The sequence below is a fragment of the Lissotriton helveticus genome, chromosome 11, assembly GCF_964261635.1.
Source record: "Lissotriton helveticus chromosome 11, aLisHel1.1, whole genome shotgun sequence".
NCBI lineage: Eukaryota > Metazoa > Chordata > Amphibia > Caudata > Salamandridae > Lissotriton > Lissotriton helveticus.
In genome coordinates, this window is record NC_136072.1 from 643141615 (window position 1) to 643168670 (window position 27056).

At 44.3% G+C, this 27056-nt stretch overlaps 1 protein-coding gene across 1 annotated transcript in view; it reads left to right on the forward strand.

The window, feature by feature from the left end:
- The window catches only part of PLEKHA2 (pleckstrin homology domain containing A2), a 662181-nt gene that overhangs the window by 627994 nt on the left and 7131 nt on the right, over positions 1 to 27056 (forward strand). Inside the window, exon 12 of the mRNA XM_078666480.1 lies at positions 13412 to 13489. Within this exon, the coding sequence (XP_078522606.1) occupies positions 13412 to 13489 (78 nt within the window). The remainder of the gene's footprint in view (positions 1 to 13411; positions 13490 to 27056) is intronic.

Sequence of the window (27056 nt, forward strand, 5' to 3'; positions counted from 1 at the left end):
GCATTTCCTAAGTGCCCATTTCGCATTTAGGATATACTTTGTACACGCTTCTTACATGTGGGCCTTAGGGTTCCCGTTTGCATTTCTTAAACAGCAACTTTGTAAGAATCGCTATTTAAGAAATGCAAAATCATATGTACAAAATTTGTAATTCCCTAAAAGCAATTCCTACAGATTAGGAATCGCTATTAGGGAATACAACTAGGTAATGCCATTGCATTCCCGCCTATGGGCGAAATAGAAAATGGTTTGCATTTCCTAAATTGCGATTTCCGAATAGGAAATCACAATTTAAGAAATGCAAAGCCAGGGGTGCCTCTGGCCTCCCTGGAAGGCACCCCGAATTTCCTAGTGTACATGTAAGTGCACATATGCCATAGGGGCATATGTGCGCTTCATGTTACAATAAAAAAATTCATTTTTTCTAAGAAATGGGAAAATGTGGCACCAATGAGTTGCCTATAGGGCTTTGTAAAGCCAAGAAGGGGTGGGCGGGCAATGGGCGGGCCTGACACCGGATGGTGCAAGAGTTTCCACATGAGTGCAGCTAGAGATGTAAGTTTCGTGATCTAATGTACCAACTATTTGTGAAGCGGAACTGTATCTTATAATGTCTTTATCATCCATTTACCATGGTCACTGTACTGTACACTACATAAATGTTATATTCAATAAAACGATTTGTTGAAATAAAAAATGTATTTTTAATGCATTTTTTTATTTTGCACATGGTTACCATCGACTTGAATGAAGTCAATGGTAATTGCATTTCCTAAGTGCCCAATTCGCGTTTAGGAAATGCTTTCAACATGTGCTGTAGGAGTCGCAAATAGGTAATCCCCATTTTAGACTCCTAAATCACTGTCGCAATTTGCGATTTCCATTATTTAGAAATCACATATTGAGACCATTTTAGGCCCATTGTACATCTGAAAAGGCCATTTAGCAATTATTAACGGGTCGAAATAGTGATTCGGCTCATTAAGAAATGCTAAATGGCTTCATACATCGGAGCCTTACCCCCACATGCATCAAGTGGTTTTGGAGTCGCAAACGGTGCGAATCGGAAAAATCGGCCGTTTGCGATTCCAAAATCACTTTTTGGGATGCATGAAACATTTTTAGAAAAGTCGCTTTTTTTTGCGTTTCCTAAAAATGCGATTGCATTTAAGGAATCGCATTTGTGCGATTCCTTAAATGCAATGCATGATTTTTTTTTAAAATGCGAATTTGGAAATAGGAAGTGCAAATTAACACGAGGTTGACCCTCGTGTTAATTTGCAAAATTTGCAAAAAAGCTCAAAAATGCATTTTGGAAAGTGTCATGTTACACACACACATGTCCTATGGACATGTGTGTGTGAAACTTGCACTTAAAAAAACATTTCAAGGGTGCAGGGGGGGTCCTTTGGACCCCCCTCAGCACCCTTGCAATGCATCAACAAAATTGCGAATCGCCCAAAAAAAATGCAAAACGGCATTGATTCCTATGGGCCTCTAGGCCCATAGGAATCAATGTAATGCCATTCCTTAATTGCGATTCGCAATTAAGGATCGCAAATTCCGAAAATGAAGATTTCTTGATGCATAGGATTTTGCACTTCCTAAATTGCGATTTCTTAATTTGCGCAATTTAGGAATTGCAAAATCCTACAATGATGCATGTGGCCGCTTGTCTCTGGAGACCTGAGGAAGGAGTTATAATGGAAGCTGGTGGTCTCACCCGCCTTCACCCACCCCCCCTCAGGTCTCCGCAGACACACAGTAGATGGAAGAATGTGGGGTAGGAGGCATATTGTCTGGACCAACCACCACAATCCTTTGTCAGCTTGAGTCTCTACAGAGTCGCACTGAGATAAAAAATATCAAGCTACCCATCGGCTGTCACAGAACTGCTGTCAGCTCAGCACCAGCTCTCTTCTTCCAGTGTTAGCGTCGAAAATGCTGCTTTGCGTATGGAGGGTGAAGGAAGGCAAGGAGGGTTGTTGTGTGGTGGCAGGAAATCATTTATATTTTTTATATTTGGACAGGGGAGAGGACATATTATGAGTTGCTTACCCACTACCCCTTTGCCCCCGGTGTTGAAGGTATGGGCAGATAATTTGGAAAGGCCATACATAACAAAACGTAGTAGATGGATAAAAAGTGAATAACTGGGAAATTTTTCTCCTTGTGGTTCCAACTGACATCATAGATACATTGAGCTTTACTCTTTTGTCTATGTGATGTATTCAGAACCACTCTGTTAAAATCACATCCCAGGCCTCCCGACACAGTTTCCACTGAAGCAATTACAGGAGGAACTGGAGCTGAGGGGAGGGTGATAGAACTTTGGTCAACTGATAAATGTGATGCATGCTTCCATCACTACCATGGCGAAGGCCATTGAACAGATCTTCAAATCTGTAGAGGCTCTGCTGGAAGGCAGGTACATAGATTCATCTGTTGGGGATTGCTTCAACACTGATAGTTTCAAAATTGCCACCTCAAGGGAGACTTATGTAGATCAGGAAACTGGAGGTACTGAGAGCGTTTAGAATTTCCACCAGCGAGCCAACATTGAACCATACATTATGGGTACAGTGTGGCCGCCTAACTGCAGTGCTTATTGGTTGTGGACAACCACATAAAAGAAAAAGGGCTCTTCTGAGGTACAGTAAAGCCCCCGACACCCTGGGAGTTTTCTCCCAGGATGTTGGGGCCGTTTTCTTTTTTTATATGTGGGACCGCTTTGACTGGTTCCCCAAAGAGAAAAAAAATGCATCAGGCCATGCGCTCTAAATAGGCCAAAGGGTCTGATATACGTACACTGACAGTCCCAAGTCTGTTGGGCCTTCAGTGTCAGGCTTCTGACATCAGACCCACTGGGACACAACTGTTGGAAACTTGATGATCTGCCCAATGCTAACTAGGGTGGTCAGGCAATCAACTTGACAGACAGGGTAGTGGTGGAGTACTGTGCCCGCAAAGTACTAATGAGGCCCAAAGTTTCTCAACTGCACTATTTGTTGCCTCCGTTAGAAAAAAGAAGAACCAATTCAGGACTGTACCTCTAAAACCATTGTGAGTGGTGCAGAATTTGAATAAACGTGCCATGGTTGGCCAAATCAAATGCTTACTTTAAGTTTAGAAGGAAGGTATCTGCTTTGTCCAGTGTGCAATGCACAATATCAAGAATTCACAGTGTTGCTATTTAGTAGCTGAGACCTAGGTGGAAGCTTGATCATTCATCACCTAACAGGTGTTCACTGATTATGAATTAATTCAGTTGGTAAGTGACAAACCTCGCCCTAGAAATTGTCAATGTGAGACTGGACAGAAGCTGGCAGGTGGGATTTTTTTTTAATGGGGTTCATTTGACCAGTTGTTTGTGTATCAGGAAAGGTGCCTTTGGAAATGTAAGCTTGGATCAGGCCAGAGAAAATTATAAAAAAAGTATAGAAATTATATTTGATAATATTGGCAGGTAGATTATGAAGGTAGTAGCCTTTCTATTTGACGTACTGGACGATGGGTGATAGAGCTTCATTTTAGATGGGAACGAAGGCTTCCCTGGTCTTTATTGTTTTTAGGTGAAGGGATTTGATTTTGCACAGAGGCAGAATTGATTTGGCTTCTAATTTAAGACATTTTGCTGATAGAGACATCAAGGAGCGACTGGATACCCACAGAGCATCTGTCAACCCTCACAGGTGATAGGCATTCTATAAAAACACAGATAACCCAACAGGGAATTCCTAACATTTGGAGAGAAAGAGTAGAGCGTAGTTGCTAGACAGGGAGCAATATTGCATTGGATGTGCCTAGTGAAGGATCATATACTGTTGGCTGAAACCTTTATTTATTTTTGGATGTAGTTGGATTTATCAGGTAGGTCTTTTGGCACTTCTGGTTAATCCTATTTGAAACTGATTGGTTCAAACAAATGTGGTTGGCTGTATCTGTTTTTTTCCTTCAGTGCATGTCAGCCACATCTTTGCGTTCAGTAAGGATGGTGATGTTATACGTTTGATCAAGAGACTGATATCAGCCAATAGGTTAAGCTGAATTAATTTTGGTGCAATGTGACAAGAAAATAATGTTTACGAGATTAAACATGCATTTCATGACCAAAATCTTCTTGGGCGTAAAATAATTTGAGATAAGATTGTGGAGGGGAATGGAAAATAAGATGGAACCAGTCAATTGACATTGATAAGAGGCACTGTCTATGAATAGGATGTTCTATATTTATATTTTGCCTTTTTTGTGCACATTCAGTTCCTCCATGCTCACAACCCTGGCTGCCGATCACTGCACTGCTGCCATGTCTCAACACACAACACAGACTTTCACAGGGACCTCCTGTACTATCCCCCAACCTACATACACCAATCCCACACCAACAGCAGACAGCACCTCTCTAGCTCACCCAAACCCAATCACATAGACCAACCACCACCCACATAAGACGTCACACTCACATGCATTTTCTTCAATACCTGCTTCCTCACCAAACACGCCACAGAGAAATGGGATCTATGGCATGACCACACACCGGATCTACTCTTCCTTATGGAATCATAGCTAAACCTAGCCTCTGCACTTAATGCCGCAAAAGCCATCTACTACAGCTAAAGGATCACCAGCAGGACCGTCGGCACAAGCCTGGAGGTAGCGTGCGATCATATTTAAAACCATCAGCTGCACCACCTCCACGGAGACCCCCACCATCTACATGGAACACCTCACATTCAAGATATGCATCAAAGCCAACTTTTCCCTGGAAGGAACTCTTGTATACAGACCAATAGTACATAGCACCAATTTTGCCAGCAAGACTTTGTCGCACCCCTCATCATCATCGGAGGTACTTTCATCCTCCTCAGAGATCTTATTTTCACCTTGATGACTGCCAATGACTCAAACTCTATGGATCTTCTAGAAAGCCTCAGAAATCTTGGCTTCACCCACCACATTAACCGAACTCACCCACAACACCGGACACCATTTGCCTATTAGACCCAACTTTCTCCTCAATCAGCAACATCACAGACGACAAGTCAGCAAATATGGCCTGGACAGACCACCCCGCATCAGTTTCAGCTTACACATCCTACACCACCACAGACTTACCATCACTAGATATGCCTGCTGAAGCTGGTAAAGCATCACAGAAAAGGAGTGGGGTCCCTCTTATCAAGGATTACTGTCGGAACCTTCCCTATCTGCTGAACATACCGGGTCATTTGCTGCCGTTCTGCTGGTATTCCCGTGGGGGCTACAAGGTGACGAGGGGTGCCGACAACAGCTGGCAGTCCCGTCCAGGTCTCCCCCGCTGCCGTTGCACTTCCATCTGCGTGCGCGGCCGCCGAGGGGGGAGACCACAAGCCCCACCACTCCCTGCGGCTGATTTCACCTGTCCCGCCCACCTAAGGATTGCGCGCCAGCCGGCGCTTTAAATCTGGGAGAGAGGTGCTGAGGAGCGGGTCCCTCTTATCAAGGATTACTGTCGGAACCTTCCCTATCTGCTGAACATACCGGGTCATTTGCTGCCGTTCTGCTGGTGTTCCCGTGGGGGCTACAAGGTGACGAGGGGTGCCGACAACAGCTGGCAGTCCCGTCCAGGTCTCCCCCGCTGCCGTTGCACTTCCATCTGCGTGCGCGGCCGCCGAGGGGGGAGACCACAAGCCCCACCACTCCCTGCGGCTGATTTCACCTGTCCCGCCCACCTAAGGATTGCGCGCCAGCCGGCGCTTTAAATCTGGGAGAGAGGTCCCGCGTCGCGGGACGCGCGCGGGCGGTCGCCGGGCGAAGCCCGGGCAAAGGGCGGGCCCTCTACGGCCCTCATCGGCCAGAGGAGGCCGGGCTGGGCCAGAGGTCCTGGTTCCTGATCCCCGTAAGTTGCCCTCTACTTTTTTATTGTTCCCGTTTTTTTCTATTGAACTCATGATGGCAACCGCTGCTACTAGTCCTGTCTTAGTGGGAGCAGATAAAAATGTGGCCACGTCAAACCGTACTTTGGATGATTACTTCTTGAAACCAGCCCCTGAGGGTAATAAGGAGCTGCTGTTAGCAGAGAGGAGGGCAGACCGTCGTCGTTCAATAGAACGTATAAAAAACAGAACTTTCTCGGAACCTATAATGTCCGCTACTCTGGATGACGATCTGATTATTAGCTCTGCAGACAACTCAATACTAACACCCAGCGTGCCCTTGCTCCTTCAAGACTGTCTAGCCCCAGTAGTGTCACCCACTTTAAGTCAACAAGACTCACTACTTGTGTCGAATGGCCTCAATAACACCCCTAAGAACTTGATTTCACCTACAATCAGAACTGGCAAAGTTGTGAGAGGAAAATGTTTGCGGCCAGTGTCTCTCAAAATAATTGGCCCCCCACCGCCTAAAAGGAGACGGAAAACAACATTAGTAAATAAGCCCAAACTAAGCCATTCAGAGTTCGGCAATAAAGCAAAGATTGACTCTATAACGTCCTTGGGAGGCCCCGCCACTCAACAAGCAATAGTGGTCGTTTCTTCGCCTCCAAAAACTCCACCTCAAGCAACCACAGAACCAGATATTGCCTACACCCAATTGGAAAATGACTTACAACCAGCCTCTTTTAAGTCTCTTCTGGACAATATTGAGTTGATCGTACGCACTTACACACTTGCATTGGCTGAAAGGTTTAAAGGGTTGGAGCTAAGGTTGGGTAAAATAGAGGAGGATCTGACCAAGTTAGGGAATCCTGTCCAGTCAGAAGGGCCTACAAAAGTGCAACAACAAAAAGTTGCCACACGAACGCACCCCCCCAATAAAAATGTTGTCGTCCCTACAACTCTGGTACCTCTTAACGTTAGTAGCCAGGCGGTTGTAGCATCCCCAGCTGCCCCTATCTGGCTGCATGCGGCCACGATAATACCTGACGGCATCAGCTCAAATAAATCTCTGCCAATAGAACCGTTACTGGCCCAGGGAAGATCAGCTTTTGCAGCTACAGAGAGTAACGTTGCCACCACAGTTAATGCCCTGACTAGAGAATCTAGCACCCTTACGGATAGACACCCGAGATCTGTTGGGAACGTGATCAACCGGGGGAGAGGTGAACAAAATAGGATACCACCTATGGAACTTCCACCAGAAGCGTTGCCGTACGTGGTTGTACTTACTGGGGTCCCAGAGCTGATGAAAGGAAAAAGAGAGGGATTTTTCCAACTAAAAAACAAAATAACGCACTGGCTTTCGTTGTACAGACCCAAACCCAACCTGGTAAATGGGGAAATAGTTCATGTCCGGCGCATGTCCTGGCTGGGGGGCAGAGTAAAGGATATAGGGGGAGACATCGTGGTCATAAACTTTAGGGATATAAAAGCAGTACAACATATACTGAACTGGCCTTTTGCCAATGAGAATAGTTGTATTGTACCACGTCCCTTGACGTACTTTTACCCCAGATCTGTTGTACTTCCCCCTCAAAACCCAATTAACAGCACCCATTTTCCCTCCCAGTCACTAATTTTGGAGTCCGCTTTGAACCCCGCATATATGCCCTATTTAGTACCGCCACCTCCAATGCAGGGGTGGAATACGATACCATTAACCCATAAAATAGATGCAAAGGGTAGCATGTCACATCTGATGCCATTTACTCCCCTAGAGCTTCATAACAGATTCGAGGCCTTTAGTGGTCTTGAGGAATGCGATTGATGTTTAAAGCGTGTAGAGGGAGTTTGGGAGGGTGAAATTGATCACTGTGATACAATGTCACAGGAAGAGAAGGGTACCAGTTGTGATGAAACTGAAACACATACTGCTGTAACATATGTTGACATGAATGGTGGTTTACCCGCTGTTTTATCTGCAATGCCTTATAGGTTTAATGCGGTGTCTCCACCATCTTCACCTGCTATTGTGTTTAACAATGGTGCTCTTGGAAGTGATGTTACCAAGGATACATGCAAGAAAAATTGCCATGACGACCTTCCTAGCACATCATTTGTACCTTTGGCCCTTTCACCCGCAGATATCAACTCTTCTGTCTTGTATGAGGTTCATGCTCTGATTCAAGAGCCCTTAGTATCGGCCGCAGCAAGCACTGCGGACACAGGGATCACACTCTCTGAAACACCAACCCCAACTCCTGTACCATTTATCAGTGAAAGTCTCACATGTCCAGCATTAGCCGACTGCGTGAATCTAATTTCATGGAATATAGCTGGCTTGGCCGACAAGTTATGTGACCTAGCCTGGTTATCATTTATTAAAAAAAATTCCATTGTATGTCTTCAAGAGACGTGGTCGGAGGATAGAAACACCCATATAGAAGGGTACTTAAGCTTCATCACTCCAGCGGTTGCCTCGACCAGGGGCAGAGCAAAGGGGGGATTGGCCACCTTTATAAATCTGGGATTACTCTGCAATATCAGTGTATATCATACTGATAATTCAAACATTCAGATGCTTGATCTAAAAAATGGCAAGAAAGCCCTGACTCTGGTCAACTTCTATAATGCTAGTGGTTCTGGTGGCTGTGACATTACATCGCTAACAGACCTATTGAGAAAAAACACACACACTACATCCCAGAACCTGCTGATAGCAGGTGACTTCAACGTTCACCCTTGTGGTAACCCAGGTTTTACCCCAATGGGCTCCTTGGGATGTAATAGCGTCGAAGGCTTTCATTTTTCTCATACTAGGGGTGGTAAGAGCCTGAATGACTTAGTAAACGGGAATAATCTAACAGTAGCTATGTCTATGGTTCCTGATACAAAAATCTTTGATATTCCGACTTTTAAAGGACATGGTCAGGGATCCTTTATAGATCACATACTTCTATCCTCAGATCTTGTACAACGGGTCCTGCAATTTACCATTCTCCTCAGTGTATACAGTGATCATAACCCCCTATCTATTGGCATGGGTGGGTCTTTGTTCACCAAACGACCGCCTGGTATTGATCGTGGTACGCTGAGTTGTATAAACGGTAGACGCCGTATCAAATGGACAATGATAAATCAAGACAGTTTATATCTTAATATAAACAGTGCATGTGAGGAGGAGCTGATAGCATGCTCATCTCTTGATTCATCCCCTACGAACATTTTGTCCGGGTTTGCGGGTATGGTTTTTAAAATAGGTGAAATGTTATCAGCACCAATAAAGGGGCAAAGTAGTAAGCAGGTCAAATGGTTTGACCATAACTGCTCTAAGGCAAGTAGAGATCTGAAGAATGCTTTAAAAACTAAACCTAGACATCCTGACTTGATAAAAAGCCTTCGTGTGTCTTATAGGAAAGCATTAGCCGTAAGAAAAAAGGAAATTAAGGCTAATACCATAGAATCTCTCCTTGACCCTACAGTATTGGGGAATAGTAGTAAGTTCTGGCAAATTATCAACAAACCATTGTTTGATAACCCAAACGACACAGTTCTAGGTACAAGCATCTCAGAAGGAGAGTGGGTATCTCACTTCAGTACAATTTTTAAAAGTAATGAGCATAGGGCAGAAAACGCCTTTTTAATATCACCTGCAAACCAATTATGCTTTACAGTAAATGAGGTTGTAAGGGGGATCCAGGGTCTAACCAGCAACAAGGCCCCGGGCCCGGATGGTTTACCTCCGGACCTGTTTAAGTCTAGTATCTCTTTTTGGGCTCCCGTCCTCACGGCAGTAATAAACGCAGCTGCCACAACGGGGTGCCCAAAAACGTGGGGCCTATCGACCATAGTCCCCGTTTTTAAAAAGGGCGATTGCAGCAGTCCATTATGTTACAGGCCGATATCCTTAATAAATTCAGTAGTTAAAGTGGTAGGGGGGGTAATACTTAACAAGCTATCCACATGGGCAAAAGACAATAGTATCTTATCTCCCATACAATATGGGTTCAGGCCGGGCCATTCGACCATAACGCAATGTCTGAACCTATATTTGATTTTAAGTAAATATACCCTGGCTAGACAAGGTACCGTCTATATGGCATTCATGCACCTGTCGTCCGCCTTTGATTGTGTGGACAGAAGCTTACTATGGGCCACTTTGTTGAGAATGGGAGTAGAGAGGAATCTTGTCAATTTCCTAGCCGACTTGCATTCGGATACTAAAGCTAACGTCCGTTACACTCAAGACCTTAAAGTAACGGACGATTTTAGAATAAATCGGGGAGTTCGACAGGGCTGTATTCTGGCCCCATTCCTCTTTAACATGTACATAAACGAACTGGAGGAATTTCTTTTAAACACAGAAGCAGACTACCCCCGTGTCGAACACAAGGGGGTGCCTGTGCTTCTTTATGCAGACGATGCAGTACTTATATCTAGGACAGCAATCGGTCTCCAAAAATTATTAAATTCCTTCTTTAAGTTCATGGAGTCACGTGGCCTTGGCATAAATAATTCCAAGTCCTATGTCATGAAAATAGGAAAGGGCACCCGGAAAACTGACTCCTTTAGTATAAATGGGGAGAAAATCCCTTTAACCAATTCCTTCTCATATCTTGGGGTCCTTTTAGACCATAAATTAACGTGGGGCCCCGCAATATCCAAAAAGAAGGGCGAAGTAACAAGGGTAAACGCGGCTATCCTTGGCTTTGGGAGAAAAATTGGCAATTGCCCCATGGCCGCATTACTCAAACTTTATCAGGCAAAAAGCGTTGCTGTTGCCTGTTATGGTAGCGAGCTCTGGGGCTATTGTAGGATAAAAGACCTAGAGGTCGCAGAAAACAACGTCCTGAAAAAGATATTGAGGTTGCCAAGGGGCACTGGGACTTACTCCGTACACGAGGAGTTGGGGGTTCCATATTTAAGTGATAGAATAGCAGTCAACCCGGTTTTGTGTTGGCTGAATTGTTGGCTCAACACCGACATTCCGCTTACACATGCCTTGTTGAAAGATGTCCTTTCCCTAGACGGTAGGCTTAAAATTCCGTGGGTGAAATATATAAGGGATTGTCTGTTGGCAATAGGCCGTTCTGATCTGTTTTATGCCCCTAACCTAATTACAAAACCTGATGTTGCCTTAGTAAAAAGCGCCACACTATTGGCAAGATGTACCGACAGAGAAGAGGTGGAGATACAGAAGGGCAGTGTCAGGAAACACTTATTACTCAAAACCTGCCCACAAATGGAGCCTTATCTGACATGGCCTATGACCAGCTATGAACGGTTTCTGTTAATAAGGTTCCGTTTTGATTTATATCATCTTCTACTGGCGGTACCAAGTGGGGCACAACGGGGAGAAGTGTTGCCAGCTTGTGGCTGCGACAGTAAGTCTCCTCAAGATCTGGCACACTTTCTTTTTATCTTCCCTTACTACTCAATCCCACGGAACTTATACCTTAAACCATGTCTAAAAAAACTGAATTTTTTACAAATTAAGCCTGCACTTTATTACCTACAACTACTGAATTGTGAATGTACCTTATTTGTCTGTAACTTTTTAAAAAAAGCTATCTGTTTTAGGAAAAGTATGGACGGATAATTACGCTGCGAATATTTTAGTTGTTTTTTAACTAATATAGTAATTTATTTTTTTAACCTCACACTGCTCATGCTCATAGCACCCGCTGTACCTTCTCTTTTTTGTACTGTATACTGTGGCCTTTATTTGCCATATGAAATGTACTGTTTGGAATTGTTTTTAAAATGTGTATTTACGAAATGTACTTTTATGATTGTATGTCTACAATCGAATAAAGACTTTTGAATTGAATTGAGTGGGCTTTTGCCCTCTCCGCGCACTGGCCAAAGCCCACCAGCAATTTTCCAAAAGCCATCAGGAACCTCAACAACAGGATTATTGCATTTGCTCTACTCTTTCTCTCCAAATGTTAGGAATTCCCTGTTGGGTTATCTGTGTTTTTATAGCATGCCTATCACCTGTGAGAGTTTACAGGTGCTCTGTGGGTATCCAGTTGCTCCTTGATGTCTCTATCAGCAAAATTTCCTAAATTAGAAGCCAAATCAATTCTGCCTCTGTGCAAAATCAAATTTTCCCCTCAAACACAACCAGCCACAGCTCTGCTTGTACACAAAGATATCCGATTGATGAAACGCCACTGCAAGCAACTAGATCGCAGCTCCACAACTTAGGCCCCACCTTCCTGAACAGTTGCATCTCCTTCCACCATTCACCCAGGTAGCTCAACTCTGCAGGATCCTACGCACATACATCCCTCACATAAACAGATCCTGATCAGGAGGATGGGCTTTCTTTTACATCACTTCTAAAGTGTGGCACGACCTCCCACTTCATATCAGAGCCTCTTTCTGTCTTGAATTTCTGAAGAAGCTGAAGACCTGGCTTTTCAATTAATGGACACAAACCTGCTCAGTGCCAGAATACCCTGCCTGGTAATAGTGCCATTTACAAATACACATAACATGCCCTTCATGCACACATATTTATGCCGTAATCTGCTTGTGCTTTCAAGCCAAGGATTCTCACCACAGTTGCAAATAGCAATGCTCTTATATGATAGAGCCGAAAGCCATGACTATTTACGAGTTCAACCAGGACAGAAAACACTTGTGAAAAATCATGTAAGAAACCATTTGAAAGTACCAGAAAAGCACATCCCACCCAGCACTGAATGCATACCTCCGTGAGATGGACTCACATGCACAGTGCTGTTAAAAAGTCAAGAGGGGATCATGATACAACAGAACCTCAACAGGAAGCTAAAATAGATAAAGGCACAAATGTACTACATCACAACATTATTACCAGCACAGCCTTGCTCAATGGAATTCCAGTCCTGCCATGTTTGGATATGACATCAGGAAATCTTCTGGTGTTCATCTATAGCCTCATCCAGATGGACCTGGGGCTGGCCAGTCATCTTACGCTTCACCTCAGATGAAGTGTAACAAGGCCCACCTTCACATAGATTAAGGTTTCCTGGCTTTTACAGCTTTTTGGCAAAATTTAAATTTTTGCCTACCTCTAGTTTGTAGAGACACTGACCATACGAATATTAAAATACCCCGAGATTTTACATGCAATCAGTGAGTCTAAATATATGGAAGGGGTTCTGTGGGAAAGGTTCCACACTCAAGAGTCATGCCAGCCCCTTCCTTTTTGGTGTGCACAGTCCTTTCTTAAAGTGTTTGATAGGTTCTGACTGATGTATAGACAATCATGCCAAATATTTATTTTCACTGAATATTAGAGATCACATTCCTCATTCAATGTACTTTCTAAAGGTTGGACTTGTGTGGTGCTAGAATAGTATTCAAATGCATAATGATGTGTGCCCAGCACCGGGAGAATCTTCGGAAAGACGAAGCATAGTATGTGTTCCTTATATCAAGTGATGACATAGCTCCAGTAGCAGGTGTGGATTAAAGTGAACCGAGTGTTAGAATGTGTGTGATGTTATGTACACCTGGAGCTCAGAGAAGTTTAATAATCATGTTTTGTGCATATTTTGCAGGCAGACAGCCCAGGAGACATGCACAGCTGGATAAAGGCAATCTCGGCGGCGGTACACTCCCTGAAGATGTGTTTCAGAGTATGTTTATTAGCGTTCACTTTATGAAATGTTGCTCATGTTGCAAGTACTGTTTGTTGAGCGTGATTTCAGCAAAGAGGGCTTTACCACCCTGTTGGTCCAGCCTAAAAATCTAGGAGTTACAGTTTTTGACTAATTACAATGTACCATAGTCATAAGCTTTCAGAGTGATACAAACTTATTCTGCGAATGGCATTCAATAAACAAGTGAAAAGATGACTGTACTTGCCAAAAGGGTAGAAAAGCTGAAAGCATCCCACCATGTGACACCTCACACATTACATTAGCAGCGGATGCAGGTAAGCATGGTGGGGCTGTGGGGCTAGGCGGGGGGAAGTCAATAGACGATGAAATGGGATTTATTTATTTATTTATTTATTTTGTTTTCTCTATTCAGTCATCTGTTGACTTCCCCCCTCGCTCCGCACCACCATGCTTACCTGCACCTGCCGCAACTGACCTCCCATCGCTGGCCCTACTGTATGAGGTTGTCTCATATCTATAGACAGGTGTTAACGCGGGATTTCTGGTCTATTGTTATAGATCTAGATCCCAACTCCGGTCGACTGAACCGTTGGTACCTGTCATAGAGTAAAAGGCAATCCACTACTAGGTCAATCAGTTAATGACTTACACCACTCTAAAGAACCACTTACTCTTAATGAGTTTAAAAGTTTATTACAAAGCCAAACTTAACTGAAGATACAAACATCTCAATATAAGGTTCAAAAGATATACGGGTATCAATACAAACATACATTTTCTAAATGCTCTTAGTCGGCAGAAGAATATTACCAAAACCCATTCAAAAATCATCAAAGTAGCAAGAATAGACACAAGCTGTAGCTTATGAGTCATTTACAGAAAGGAAGAAAATCAGGTTAGACTGTCCCTACACTAGACTAAGTGACATCCCTACTTAGCAAGATTTTAACCTAAAAAGGTGTCAGCAGTGGTGACTTCCAAAGAAGATCACACACTTCCCTTAGTCTTTGTTGCAAAAACGATGTCTCGCAGTTCCCTATCTGCCTACCCATCCGCTCTCTTAGGTTCCTCAGACCATCTGCCTTAACTCCACCCAGGGGTGCTGTCCCTAATACAAAATCACATTTACAATGGAAACGCCCTTTAGAGACGCCCCTCACGTGGTGTTGGTTCTGGTATTTTCCATGCTGATACTCCTCTGGGCCCATCGTTAGCGTTGACCTTGCTTCCCAGGCTCCTCTCCGGCAAGACGGTACCCCCCAGGAAATTCCTGAAGCCTCCTCCAGGCCTGTGCCTGGCTCTCTTGAACAAAAGTCTATTCATCACTCTCTTGATTGGAACCTCCTCGCACCTGCAAACAGACACTTGTACTGTGGGCCCCAAATTCCGGCCTCCACCATATCTTCAAGTCGTAAACCATCGAGCAAACTCTACAAATTGTGCCTAGCACGACCTTTCTCTAACGAGCACATACAGATCAAAAGAAACGACTTTGTCTATTCAGGCCTATTAGGATTACATGAACAGGCCTGTGCACTCTGCAAAACATTTAATTTCTTAGTTTAAACAGTATTCTAACTTATTACACACAATGATTATATGAAACACTTCTATAAAACATATTTTTCAGTTCCATGATCAATAATACTTTGAATTACAATAACATCAAAATCCACCATCGTGTAAGAGTGTAACAGCATCTTGTACTCTATGTGAACTGCCATGTGGCCTACACATTTCTACGTTTAGCAGAATTACATTTTCCCCTACAACAGCCACATAACATGGGATTTCAACATCATTCTAACATCTCTACAAACATCTACATTAGTTCTTCACACTTGATATAAGTATTCTATTTAAATTAAACACTTGTATGTATTTTCACTCTAATGATTCGACACTCTTATATAATGTTTACTAAACTAATACAACGTGCTTGTAAATATGGTGCACTTCTATTTTTTTCTTGATTTCCGCTCTCTCAATCCCCCCTTTGATGACTTTTAGTAGTCATCACCATCACGACACCATCCCTGAGGTATGGTCTGAGTCAAACTGAAGTCGTTTCAGTACCCCCTCGTTTCATCATCTCTAGAGCCTTTAGACTCCTTTACTGATTATCCTGCATCGCAGTCAATCTCCTCTCCTGTATTCTCATGGTTCTTTGCAACCTGTTTGATCTATACCATTGGTACAGCCGCACCAATCCCCACAAAGTGATTATACAAATCACTATTATGATGATAGGTTTCAGTATGTACCAAATAATACCTTTTCCTAAGTTGGCAAACCAACCTCCAACTTTACCCATTCCTTGACCTACTTTCTCCCACACTGTTATCTTTGTCAGATCCTCAATCTCATGATGTATTTCAGTAATGTTCCGAATGTACTTTTCTAAAGGTTTTGAATTGTCTGGAATGTAAGTACAACATCCTGGACCTTCAAAGCCTTACAGACTCCTCCCTCTTTGGCTAACAGAACATCTAGAGCAAGTCGGTTCTGAAGAACCATTGCCCTTATCGATTGCATCTCTCCCTCCACCAGCATTAATGATCTAGCAGTACTGGCGGACAACCTATCTACAACTGTTGCCAATCTTCTAATCTTGACATCATTTAATGCTATCCCTAAAATAGGAAACATAGCACCAAAGACGTCTCCAACTACCTCCTCAGCGCTTACATCCCTTCTTCCTCTAGCTTGAGTTCCTCCCTCTATAATTTCCAAATCCTTAGCATGGTATATTTTGGGGAAGACAATTGCCAAATAACATGATCCATACCAATTATCTGGTAGTTTCACGTATGCATTTCTTCCACAGACAAAATATACATTTGGGATCACCTGCATTTCCTTCAAGAAGTCTTTTGAGTAGTACTCTAATTGGAAAGCATGTTCACAACTTACTTTTCCCACAAACACATTCTCGTAATAGGTTTAGCCCCTATGTATACGCAGTTTTCCCTTTTTCTCTCGATCTAAAGCTATTGGACCATTGCTACCCTTTCTTTGGTGTGCCCTTTCTTCCTCGGTCCAATCTGTTTTCCATTGACCTGAAGCTTTTAAAATCTTCTGTCTCCGGTATCGATCATCCACTTGTCCTACGAACTTTTTCTCAATTTCTGACACTTTACAAGTCAAATTATTTCTTCGGGCATGCGAAGTATCTAATGTTTTCCAGGGAAGGAAAAATGTATGTAATCTGTCTTCACTCTTATAATAATCCCACTTATTTAAATGCTTGTAGTTCGGCACTTCTGGTAAAACAGCATCGAAGTTTGAAAAATAGTATTCAAACCCATCACATTCATAGAATATACTAAGCAACAAACTACATGTGATTCCATAGGTCAATGGAAGATGATGATATCTGATACCTTCGTCTACAGAGGCTGGCAATTTCATGCAAACATAACAATTCTTGGCCTCCATAGCATCAATGTATTCATAAAGCAATTTAGCATATGCATTTGATTTAAAATTTCCCTGTGATTCATCTACATGTAACCTACGGGTCTCAGCTGCTAGTAAAGCTTTGTCTGTCTCTGTATTGTTCCCCTTTTGACCAGCAGTAGTAGGTTTCTGTATCGATGCAATCTTCACTTCCTTTGATGTTTTCCCTTCATTTTCATGTCCCACTACATAAGATATAGTAACTACTAAAACTATAAGAAAAATCACTCCCACTAAAAGTGTGCCTACTATACATTTGGTCCTACGGTTCGGGTTGCCAGCCTCCATGATCTCCAGTCAGTATAGCTCCGATTTTCTTTCACAGCACAATGTCTCTTTTCGAACCACACCTGGAAGCTGATAATCTTTTCCGCAAGATCAGTATTGGTGTTTTATAGCAACAGACAACCCTAGCCCTTCTCCGTCCACTAAATGGAAGTCCCTAGTTTCTTCTTCTTCCACTTGGCGCTAGGTTATCTCTCAATTTGTTTATTTACAAAGTCTTTCACACAGTCTTTTAGCAATCCGAAATTATATGTGTTCCAGCGACTCTAATCACGGCTTCTAATATTTCCAAACGAAGAAGAACCTCCTCAAGTATTGACCTCCTTGGGCAACAAATCGGAAATTCTATTCTGTTTAAAACCAGGTCTCTTATTCCGCTCAGATAAGGAGGATAGGGGATATTGAGTGTCAGCAACCCTTCGACCTCCACTCCCGGTATCAAAAACACTATTTCCACTGTTATGATGGGGTCAGTACTGGTCAGGGTCACTTCCCTCACCCTCCCGGATCTCTGTACACTGGACATCTGCAGCGAGGTAGGTCCACTCAGGAGTAGCGTATCTTCTGCAAGGCACTCGCACCCTCCTCGATCTTCTCGGACCTTCCTGTTCCTGTCCTTGTGCACTTTCGTCCAAATCCGAGTCTTCAGATACAGGGGCAAGAGTTTTCTCTGGAGCTGGCTTCAAGCTTGGCCTCTTTCTTCTTTCACTTGGCCAACTAGCTTCTCCACGCCTCTCTCTCCTATATCTTGTCCGCTCACTCGGTTCTTGATCACTCTGGGCTTGATCTGTGTCTGAGCCGTATTCACAGCAACTTTCTCCTTCTGTGGCAACTTCAGTTTCACTGCCGTCCTGTCCCTCTTCGTGATCTGTAGCGCTCCCAACTTCTTCCGACACCCCCACAGCTTGATTGATCCCCTCTAGCGGTTCACCGTCTACGGCTGGATTTTCATCTGCGAGAGGAGCTGTTTCTTCTAGGGTTGCTGGAACTCTTCGAGTATGGGAAGCGTGAATCCAGTTTGGCAACCCTCCACACTTCACAGCGGTATTCGTTGTCAGGATAACTTGATAGGGGCCCTTCCAACGCACGTCTATGCAGTTCTTCCGGACGTGCTTCTTCAGCAGAATCCATTCACCTGGGCACAAGTCGTGACATAGATCTCTTGAAGATGGAACTTCAGCCGCCTGCACCTGAAGAGACACAGAATGAATGGCGTCAGACAGACCCTTGCAGTAATCCAGGATCAGGTCATCTGTAATATTCAACAAAGCTGTAGTTGGTACAGACGGAAGTCTCATTGCCCTCCCCATTAAAACTTCATGTGGAGAGAGACCTGTCCTCCTGTCTGGTGTGCTACGCATACTCATGAGTACCAAGGGCAGAGCATCAGGCCAGCTTAAGGACGTCGATGAACATACTTTGGCTATTCGGGACTTGAGTGTGCCATTTATTTGCTCCACAATACCTGAAGCCTCTGGTCGATAGCTACAGTGCAACTTCTGATCAATGTTCAATGCAGAGCAAAGCATCTTCACAACTTCACTGTTGAAATGAGTTCCTCGATCTGATTCCAGGGAGGTCGGCACCCCGAAGCGCGGGATCAACTCTCTAAGCAACAACTTTGCTACTGTGATTGTATCGCACCTGCGTGTAGGGTATGCTTCGACCCATCTGGAAAATATGCATACAACCATCAGAACATACCTGAGGCGGTTGCTTCTTGGCATTTCAATAAAATCTAATTGCATTCTGTTGAAAGGCCCCCAGACCTCCCAATGTGACTGATTGTAACTGGTGTTCTTTTCCCTACATTCAATTGCTGACATGTAACACACCTCTTACACACTGCTTCTGCTGCAATCCTGAATTTAGGGCAATACCAGGTCTGCCTGAATACCCTCAGCATAGCATATCTTCCTAAATGTACTGGACCATGTATCTGTCGTGCCATTGGACTCACTAATTCCCCAGGTAACACTGCCCTTCCGTCTGCTGAAACCCAAAAATCCATTTCACTTTTCACGCAACCTGCTGTTTCCCATGCCTTTTTCTCAGAATCAGGTGCGTTCTCTTGCATGTTTTTTAAATCCTCCCAAGTGTCAACTGTTTCTAGCATCATGTTTAACTCGGTCCTTTCCTGAGCCCCACCCACTTCCACCTCCGTGAAAGAATATCCTTGCTCCGCACAATAGCGGGCAACTTCGTCTGCATATCTATTACCTTGTGACACAAAATCTGTATTTTTGGTGTGGGTTACGCATTTGACAATTGCAATTGCTGCTGGACCTTGTAATGCTTCTAACAACAGTCACACAAATTCCCCATTTCGAATAGGCGAACCAGAGGAGGTCATGTAACCTCTCTGAGACCACAGTTGCCCATAATCATGAACTACACCGAAACCATATTGGCTATCTGTATAAATGGTGACTCTAATTTTGTTTCCTGCTAAACAAGCACGTGTCAATGCAATGATGTCAGCTACCTGAGCGGAGTGTACTCCTTCCAGGCAAGCGGCTTCCACAACTCCAGTAATGGTGCAAACAGCATAAGCTGCTCTCAACCGACCAGTATCGTCTCTTAAACATGAGCCATCAACAAAGAAAATTTCATCAGGGTCGATCAACGGCTCATCCACAATATCTGGTCTTGGCTTCGTGCATAGTTCAGTCACATCAAGGCAATCATGATCTTCACATTCCTCGCCTTCTATATCATTAGGAAGTGGCATCAATGTAGCGGGATTCAAAACAGAGCACCTCTTAAGGGTCACGTTCTCCGCAGCAAGTATAACTTGCTCGTAGCGCGTGAGCCTACTACTGGTCAAGTGCTGTGTCTTGGTCCTGGTCATTAACAGTTCTACAGAATGAGGTACGTACACCACTAACTGGTGTCCCATGACAATATTTTCACACTGCTCAATGCTGACACCTGTTGCAGCAACGGATTTGAGACATCCGGGCAACGCTACGGCTACTGGATCTAAGGTAGCCGAAAAGTATGCAACTGGTCTACGGGCATTTCCATGAATCTGTACCAAAACTGACAAAGCACAACCTTCCCTTTCGCAGCAGAAAAGTGAAAATGGTTTTTCATAGTCAGGCATCCCCAAAGCCGGAGCACGACACAAGTCCTCTCTCAGCTGTAGAAACGCCATCAAACAGTCCTTGTCCCATGGTACCGGATCACTCACCTCCTTGTGCGTCAGTTTTTGTAAAGGTTTTGCTTTCAGTGAAAAGTTAGCTATCCACTGTCGGCAATAACCAACCATTCCTAGGAACATCCTAACTTCTCTCTGTGTCGTAGGCGCGTTCATCTTCATTATCGCCTCTATCCTATCTGGTGACACTTTGCGCTTTCCTTTTTCTATCCGATGACCCAAGTACTGTACTTCTGTCAAACAGTACTGCAATTTGTTCGGAGATACCTTGTGTCCATTTTCAGCTAAATGGTTCAACAAGGCAACAGTATCTATCTTACAAGCCTCTTCCGTTTCTGACGCAACAAGTAGATCGTCTATGTACTGGACCAGAACCGAGTTCTGTGGCAGTACTAGACTTTCAAGATTCTTTTTCAATAGCTGGTTGAAAATTGATGGGCTTTCTGTATACCCTTGCGGGATACGACACCATGTTAGGACACGATTTTCCAGCTTAAAAGCAAAAAGGTACTGGCTCTCCTCATCTAATGGAATTGAAAAGAAAGCCTGACAAAGGTCTATCACTGTGAACCACTCAGCTTGGAATGGTATCTAAAACAATATCACTGATGGATTCGGTACCACTGGACAACATGAAACAACTATGTTGTTAATCTTTCGAAGATCTTGCACTATTCTAAATTTCCCACTAGGTTTCTGCAAACCCATAATCAGGGAGTTGCATGGACTTCCCACGATTTCCTTCAGTATTCCCTGTTTTATCATAGAGTCGATTACAGGTTTTATTCCTGCAATCGTCTCCGGGGTCAGTTTGTATTGGGGCGTTCTTGGATATTCAGCATTTGGTTTAACCATAATCTTCACTGGTTCCACTCCTTTGATCAGTCCTATCTCTTCTCCAGTAAAATCCCATACCTCTGATGACACTGCATCTCGTTAGTCCCAAGGAAGGTCCTCCACAGTCAGGGTAGGATACAGTTCTATGCATGTTCTCGAATTTGTAACTTTAAAAGTAGCATCATCGTCTGTAGTCTGTACCTCTACTCCCTGAGGTGTGCAGTATATTGTACAGTTCAGTTTGCACAATAAGTCCCTTCCTAACAAACACACAGGACTAGAATCACATACCACAAACAGATGTTCATCTGTGTAGTTTCCTATTTTCACTGATACTGGTTCCGTCAAAGGGCTATTAATTCTCCTATTTGCAACTCCTACCACCTGAATCGTTTCCCCCGACATTGGTAGATCTGGAACCACTGCCGATCTCAAAGTTGATCGAGGAGCTCCAGTATCCACCAAGAATGTGGTAGGACACCCTGCCACTTCAGCCTCAACAAACGGTCCTCTTTGATCCACCTCTAGAACTGCCCCGAGGGTACAGTCCTCCTCTCTACTTACACATCGTCCCGTCAATGGATCAACGTAGTAACACTCTTCTTTACCTGTGAAAAAAGGCATTTGTCTATAGACCTTTCCCCCTGTCGTAATCTTTGGTGGCTGCGGGAACTGAGCTCGTGGAGCCGAAGTCCCCCCTTTGGCCACCTTTCCCTTTGTCACTGTCACCCTTTGGACTGGAACTTCCTGAACTTCCTCCTCTAGAACTTCCAGTTCTCCGTTTTCAGGGTTATAGGGACACTCGCGTCTCCAATGTCCCACCTGGTGACACTGATGACACTTTGTCGTTTTTTTCAGTGTAGCAAAGTCTATTCTAGGTCTCGGATTTTCCTCGTTGTCCTTATTCTGACTGTTTGATTTCCGTCCCATTGTCCCTGTTCCCTGTTGCTGCTGTCCTCCCTTTCCAGCTGACTGCAAACCATCATCAGTTTCTCCTTTAGTTTCTTTGCTTTGGACTCTATTTCATCACTGCAATATCTTGCGTATCTCAAAATCTCATCCAATGGTTTGTTTTGCCAACAAATTAAATGTTGCTGAATCATCAAGCAAATCTCAGGTCTCAACCCCAAAACAAACTTTGATACAAACTGTCCTATATCCTTGGGATCCATTACATCTAATCCACTGTATTGTTTGAACGTTTTCAGCAATCGTTCATAATACTCATGAACTGTCTCCTTGGGTTCCTGTCTTGTTCGGTCTATTTTTAACCAATCTATGTCTTGTGGTGGCACCTTCTCCTTCAGCCATGTCATCACCCTTTCATATTTTACCATTACACTTTCTGACGGTCCATTAGTACGAGTATCCCTTTCTGGTTCTGCAGTTGGCCACTCGACACTAACCTTGCAGGCTATCCACAAGTCTCCTGGGACCACACTGTCGAATAAGGTGTTCAAATCAATCCACAATACCTTTGAAATCTTGTCGAACCTCTCTACCTGCTTGTACCACTCTACAGGATTCTCCCTTAACTTCGGAAATGAGTTTGTAAATGCAGCCAAATCTCCCCTACTCCAGGGTACGTGTACATAATTCCCATTCGCTATTTCTCGCAAAGGGAATGCCTCCATCTGCATTAGCCTTCCCTCCGGAGACATCACATTCGCACTCCGCCTAACAGTTCCCTTTTTCGACCACCTCTCTTCCCATTTGTCCAGATCTCTCCATGCTCTTATTCCTGTGATCAGTTCCCTTATGTGTGTTTTTAATCCAGTTGTCCTCCTCTCTTCTAGGTCCTGATCTGAATAATGCAACCTGTGGTTACCCTGTAATGCCTTGGTTCTGGACAAATCTACCATATACTTGTCTGCCAGTTCAGACAGCTTCTCATGAGTTGCTCTGGCCTTTCGAGTGATGTCCTTTGCTATAAACAGCAGCTCATCTTGTTCGTACATGTCAATCCTTTCTAACGGCACTGTACCATCTATTACCTCGTCCAGGTCAGATTTTAAACTGGTCACATCGAGTCTTTTGGCTTTTATTACAGCTTTCAGTATGCCATCTCTAGAGAGTCTATTTACATCTCTCCCATCACAGCTCTGAGTCCTACGTCTAGGCTCAGGCGAGTTATGGGGAGTCCTCCCATGCTCCCATCTCTCCAGGTCCCATGCAGTTCCATCCTCTCTGGGTGTATGATGAAACACTCCTCTATTTCCCATAATCCCACATTTCTCATTCTGCATGGTTTCTCTAGGTGCATGGTAAGACATTCCATTATTCCCCATGTCTTCACAATTCGCCTGTGACCTCTGATCACTCGACGCATGGCAAGATCCTTCACTGTTCCCCGTGTTCCCACGATTCCAGTGCTGTACGTTATCATTAGGTGCATGGTGAGTGCACCTAAACCTATCTCTGTATTCTTGGGTCCTTTGGTCTCCCCCACTTTGGATGGGACGAGGTGTCTCTCCACACTCCGTACTTCTGCTTTTCTGCTCCTGCCCATTCCCTCTGTCAGTATGACGTGTGACTCCTCTATTCTCCTGACTTTTACCGTCCCACTCCTGACTGCTTTCGCTAGCCCCGCAGTGAGATAATATTCATTGCCTCGACTTCCCCATTCTGCTTCTGCTCTTGACCTGTTGCTCGGTACTCCTGTGGACCCATCCCATTCCCTCAAGTCAGCCCTCAACTCTTTATAGGATTTCGGCCGTGGTCCCCTCAGGTCCATCGGTCCTCTCTGACCCCCCTGTTCTGTTACGGGACCCACTGCTGAATCCAATGGGGTGTTCCACGTTATCGGTCCCGGCAATTGCCTCCAGGCATTTGTCGTGTTATTCCTTCTTTCCATCTCAACTCTCTCTCTCTCTAGCCGTACCTGTTCTTCCCCTCTCCCTTTCTCTGGGTGATAAACCGACACTATAGGACCTATGGTAACGGGTACTTGAAGAGCATCAGGCAATTCATAAGACTCAACCCTCTCTGTTGCTGGCATCTTCCTCACCACAATCCTTCCGACTACTCCTTGTCCAGGGCTATGTTGAGGTATCTCCTCACCTTTGGTAGGCACCCAATTCGTTATAGGGAATGGCCTATTTCCTTCCATGTCCACCCTGTCTTCCTTTGGGAGCTCCGTACCTTCTGTCTCCCTATAGTCCGGAGGCGGTTTATCTATCAACAACCTATTTATTAGGTTATCCTCCGACTCGCTCTCATCATCCTCTTCTATTGGTCTCTTTTCTCCTGTAACCTCTCTCACTGGGTACAACGTATCCACTTCAATCGTCTGTACCCTCCATCTCTTAGCCTCCGCATCCCATTTGGCATCCTGCACTGCCCTTACTGATCGCCGTACCCTTTCTTGGCGTCTGTTCTGACTCCTGTCGTGCGCCACCCTAATCCATGCATTAAGCGCCTCAAACTGTGTTGGTCTAGGCAAAGGTCTCAATGAGGACATAACTGCTTTCAACTGATGTAACACTTCTAGTCTAAACGTTCCGTATTTCGGAAAAGTCAGTTCCTCATTCCCCTCTGTAATCTTACTCCAAGCATCCAGCCACAGTATAGTATGTAACTCAACATTCGTTGCCATATAGTGAGCTGGTGTACCCTCCGGCGGTGCCTCTTCCCCGTAATAAGATTCTCTTCTCTTTCTCTTAAAAATCCCTCTCAAACATTTAAAACACTTCATGTTCAAAATTTACAAAATTTCTATTTTCTCCGCGTTTGTTTACTTCCTGATGACAATCCACCAATCCCAGCGCGGTTTTCGCTAACTGGCCTATCACTGCGCGGCTCTTTGCTGACGTCACACCAACCGCCCTATCACAGCGCGGCTTCACACCAACCGGCCTATCTCAGCGCGGCTCTCGCTGACGTCACTCGTCCCCCTTTCGCAGCAGTTCCCCTCCTTTCTGCGCTCGTCTCCCGGTCATGCATGCGTCCCATTCATACTCTGAAAAATGATTACTTCCGACCAAGCGATCACTTTCCTTGACTGTACGTCCACAGTCTAACTGTAATTGTCACCTTAACTGACGAAATGTCTTTCCGTTGGTCCAGGCAATCGCCTTCTCTGATAGGTTACTTGCACACGGTAACTTTCGACCTGCGTCCATTACCCACACACTCACTCTTGCATTCCCCCTATCTCGGTCCTGCGGGCGATCAATGGTACCTCATGACCCCCTTTTCTCTGGTCGACAACTACTCTGGATGTTCGATACACCCGAACCACTTAAGCTCTTCCCCGAACTTAAGATTTTCACCAGTTCACCGGTTCCCCCGTTTCCCAGGTTACCAGTTTACCAGTCTGCCAGGTTGCGCGCGCTCACAACCCTCTCTCATTCACACTACAGGCATTCAACTCCGCATGACATTACAATACAGATACAACACCAAACACCGCAATCTGTCCACGCATGACCCTTGTTATACTCACTCTCGTCCGATTCTGCTGCTTTTCTCTCGCGCCGTCAGCACCCTCTTTGGCAGGCCACCTCTCGATCTCTAGGGACCTTGGGGTAAACTTAACCTAGTCTAGATCACCTTCCTCAAGAAGGTAACCATCCTCTGCTACCAACTGTTAACGCGGGATTTCTGGTCTATTGTTATAGATCTAGATCCCAACTCCGGTCGACTGAACCGTTGGTACCTGTCATAGAGTAAAAGGCAATCCACTACTAGGTCAATCAGTTAATGACTTACACCACTCTAAAGAACCACTTGCTCTTAATGAGTTTAAAAGTTTATTACAAAGCCAAACTTAACTGAAGATACAAACATCTCAATATAAGGTTCAAAAGATATACGGGTATCAATACAAACATACATTTTCTAAATGCTCTTAGTCGGCAGAAGAATATTACCAAAACCAATTCAAAAATCATCAAAGTAGCAAGAATAGACACAAGCTGTAGCTTATGAGTCATTTACAGAAAGGAAGAAAATCAGGTTAGACTGTCCCTACACTAGACTAAGTGACATCCCTACTTAGCAAGATTTTAACCTAAAAAGGTGTCAGCAGTGGTGACTTCCAAAGAAGATCACACACTTCCCTTAGTCTTTGTTGCAAAAACGATGTCTCGCAGTTCCCTATCTGCCTACCCATCCGCTCTCTTAGGTTCCTCAGACCATCTGCCTTAACTCCACCCAGGGGTGCTGTCCCTAATACAAAATCACATTTACAATGGAAACGCCCTTTAGAGACGCCCCTCACGTGGTGTTGGTTCTGGTATTTTCCATGCTGATACTCCTCTGGGCCCATCGTTAGCGTTGACCTTGCTTCCCAGGCTCCTCTCCGGCAAGACGGTACCCCCCAGGAAATTCCTGAAGCCTCCTCCAGGCCTGTGCCTGGCTCTCTTGAACAAAAGTCTATTCATCACTCTCTTGATTGGAACCTCCTCGCACCTGCAAACAGACACTTGTACTGTGGGCCCCAAATTCCGGCCTCCACCATATCTTCAAGTCGTAAACCATCGAGCAAACTCTACAAATTGTGCCTAGCACGACCTTTCTCTAACGAGCACATACAGATCAAAAGAAACGACTTTGTCTATTCAGGCCTATTAGGATTACATGAACAGGCCTGTGCACTCTGCAAAACATTTAATTTCTTAGTTTAAACAGTATTCTAACTTATTACACACAATGATTATATGAAACACTTCTATAAAACATATTTTTCAGTTCCATGATCAATAATACTTTGAATTACAATAACATCAAAATCCACCATCGTGTAAGAGTGTAACAGCATCTTGTACTCTATGTGAACTGCCATGTGGCCTACACATTTCTACGTTTAGCAGAATTACATTTTCCCCTACAACAGCCACA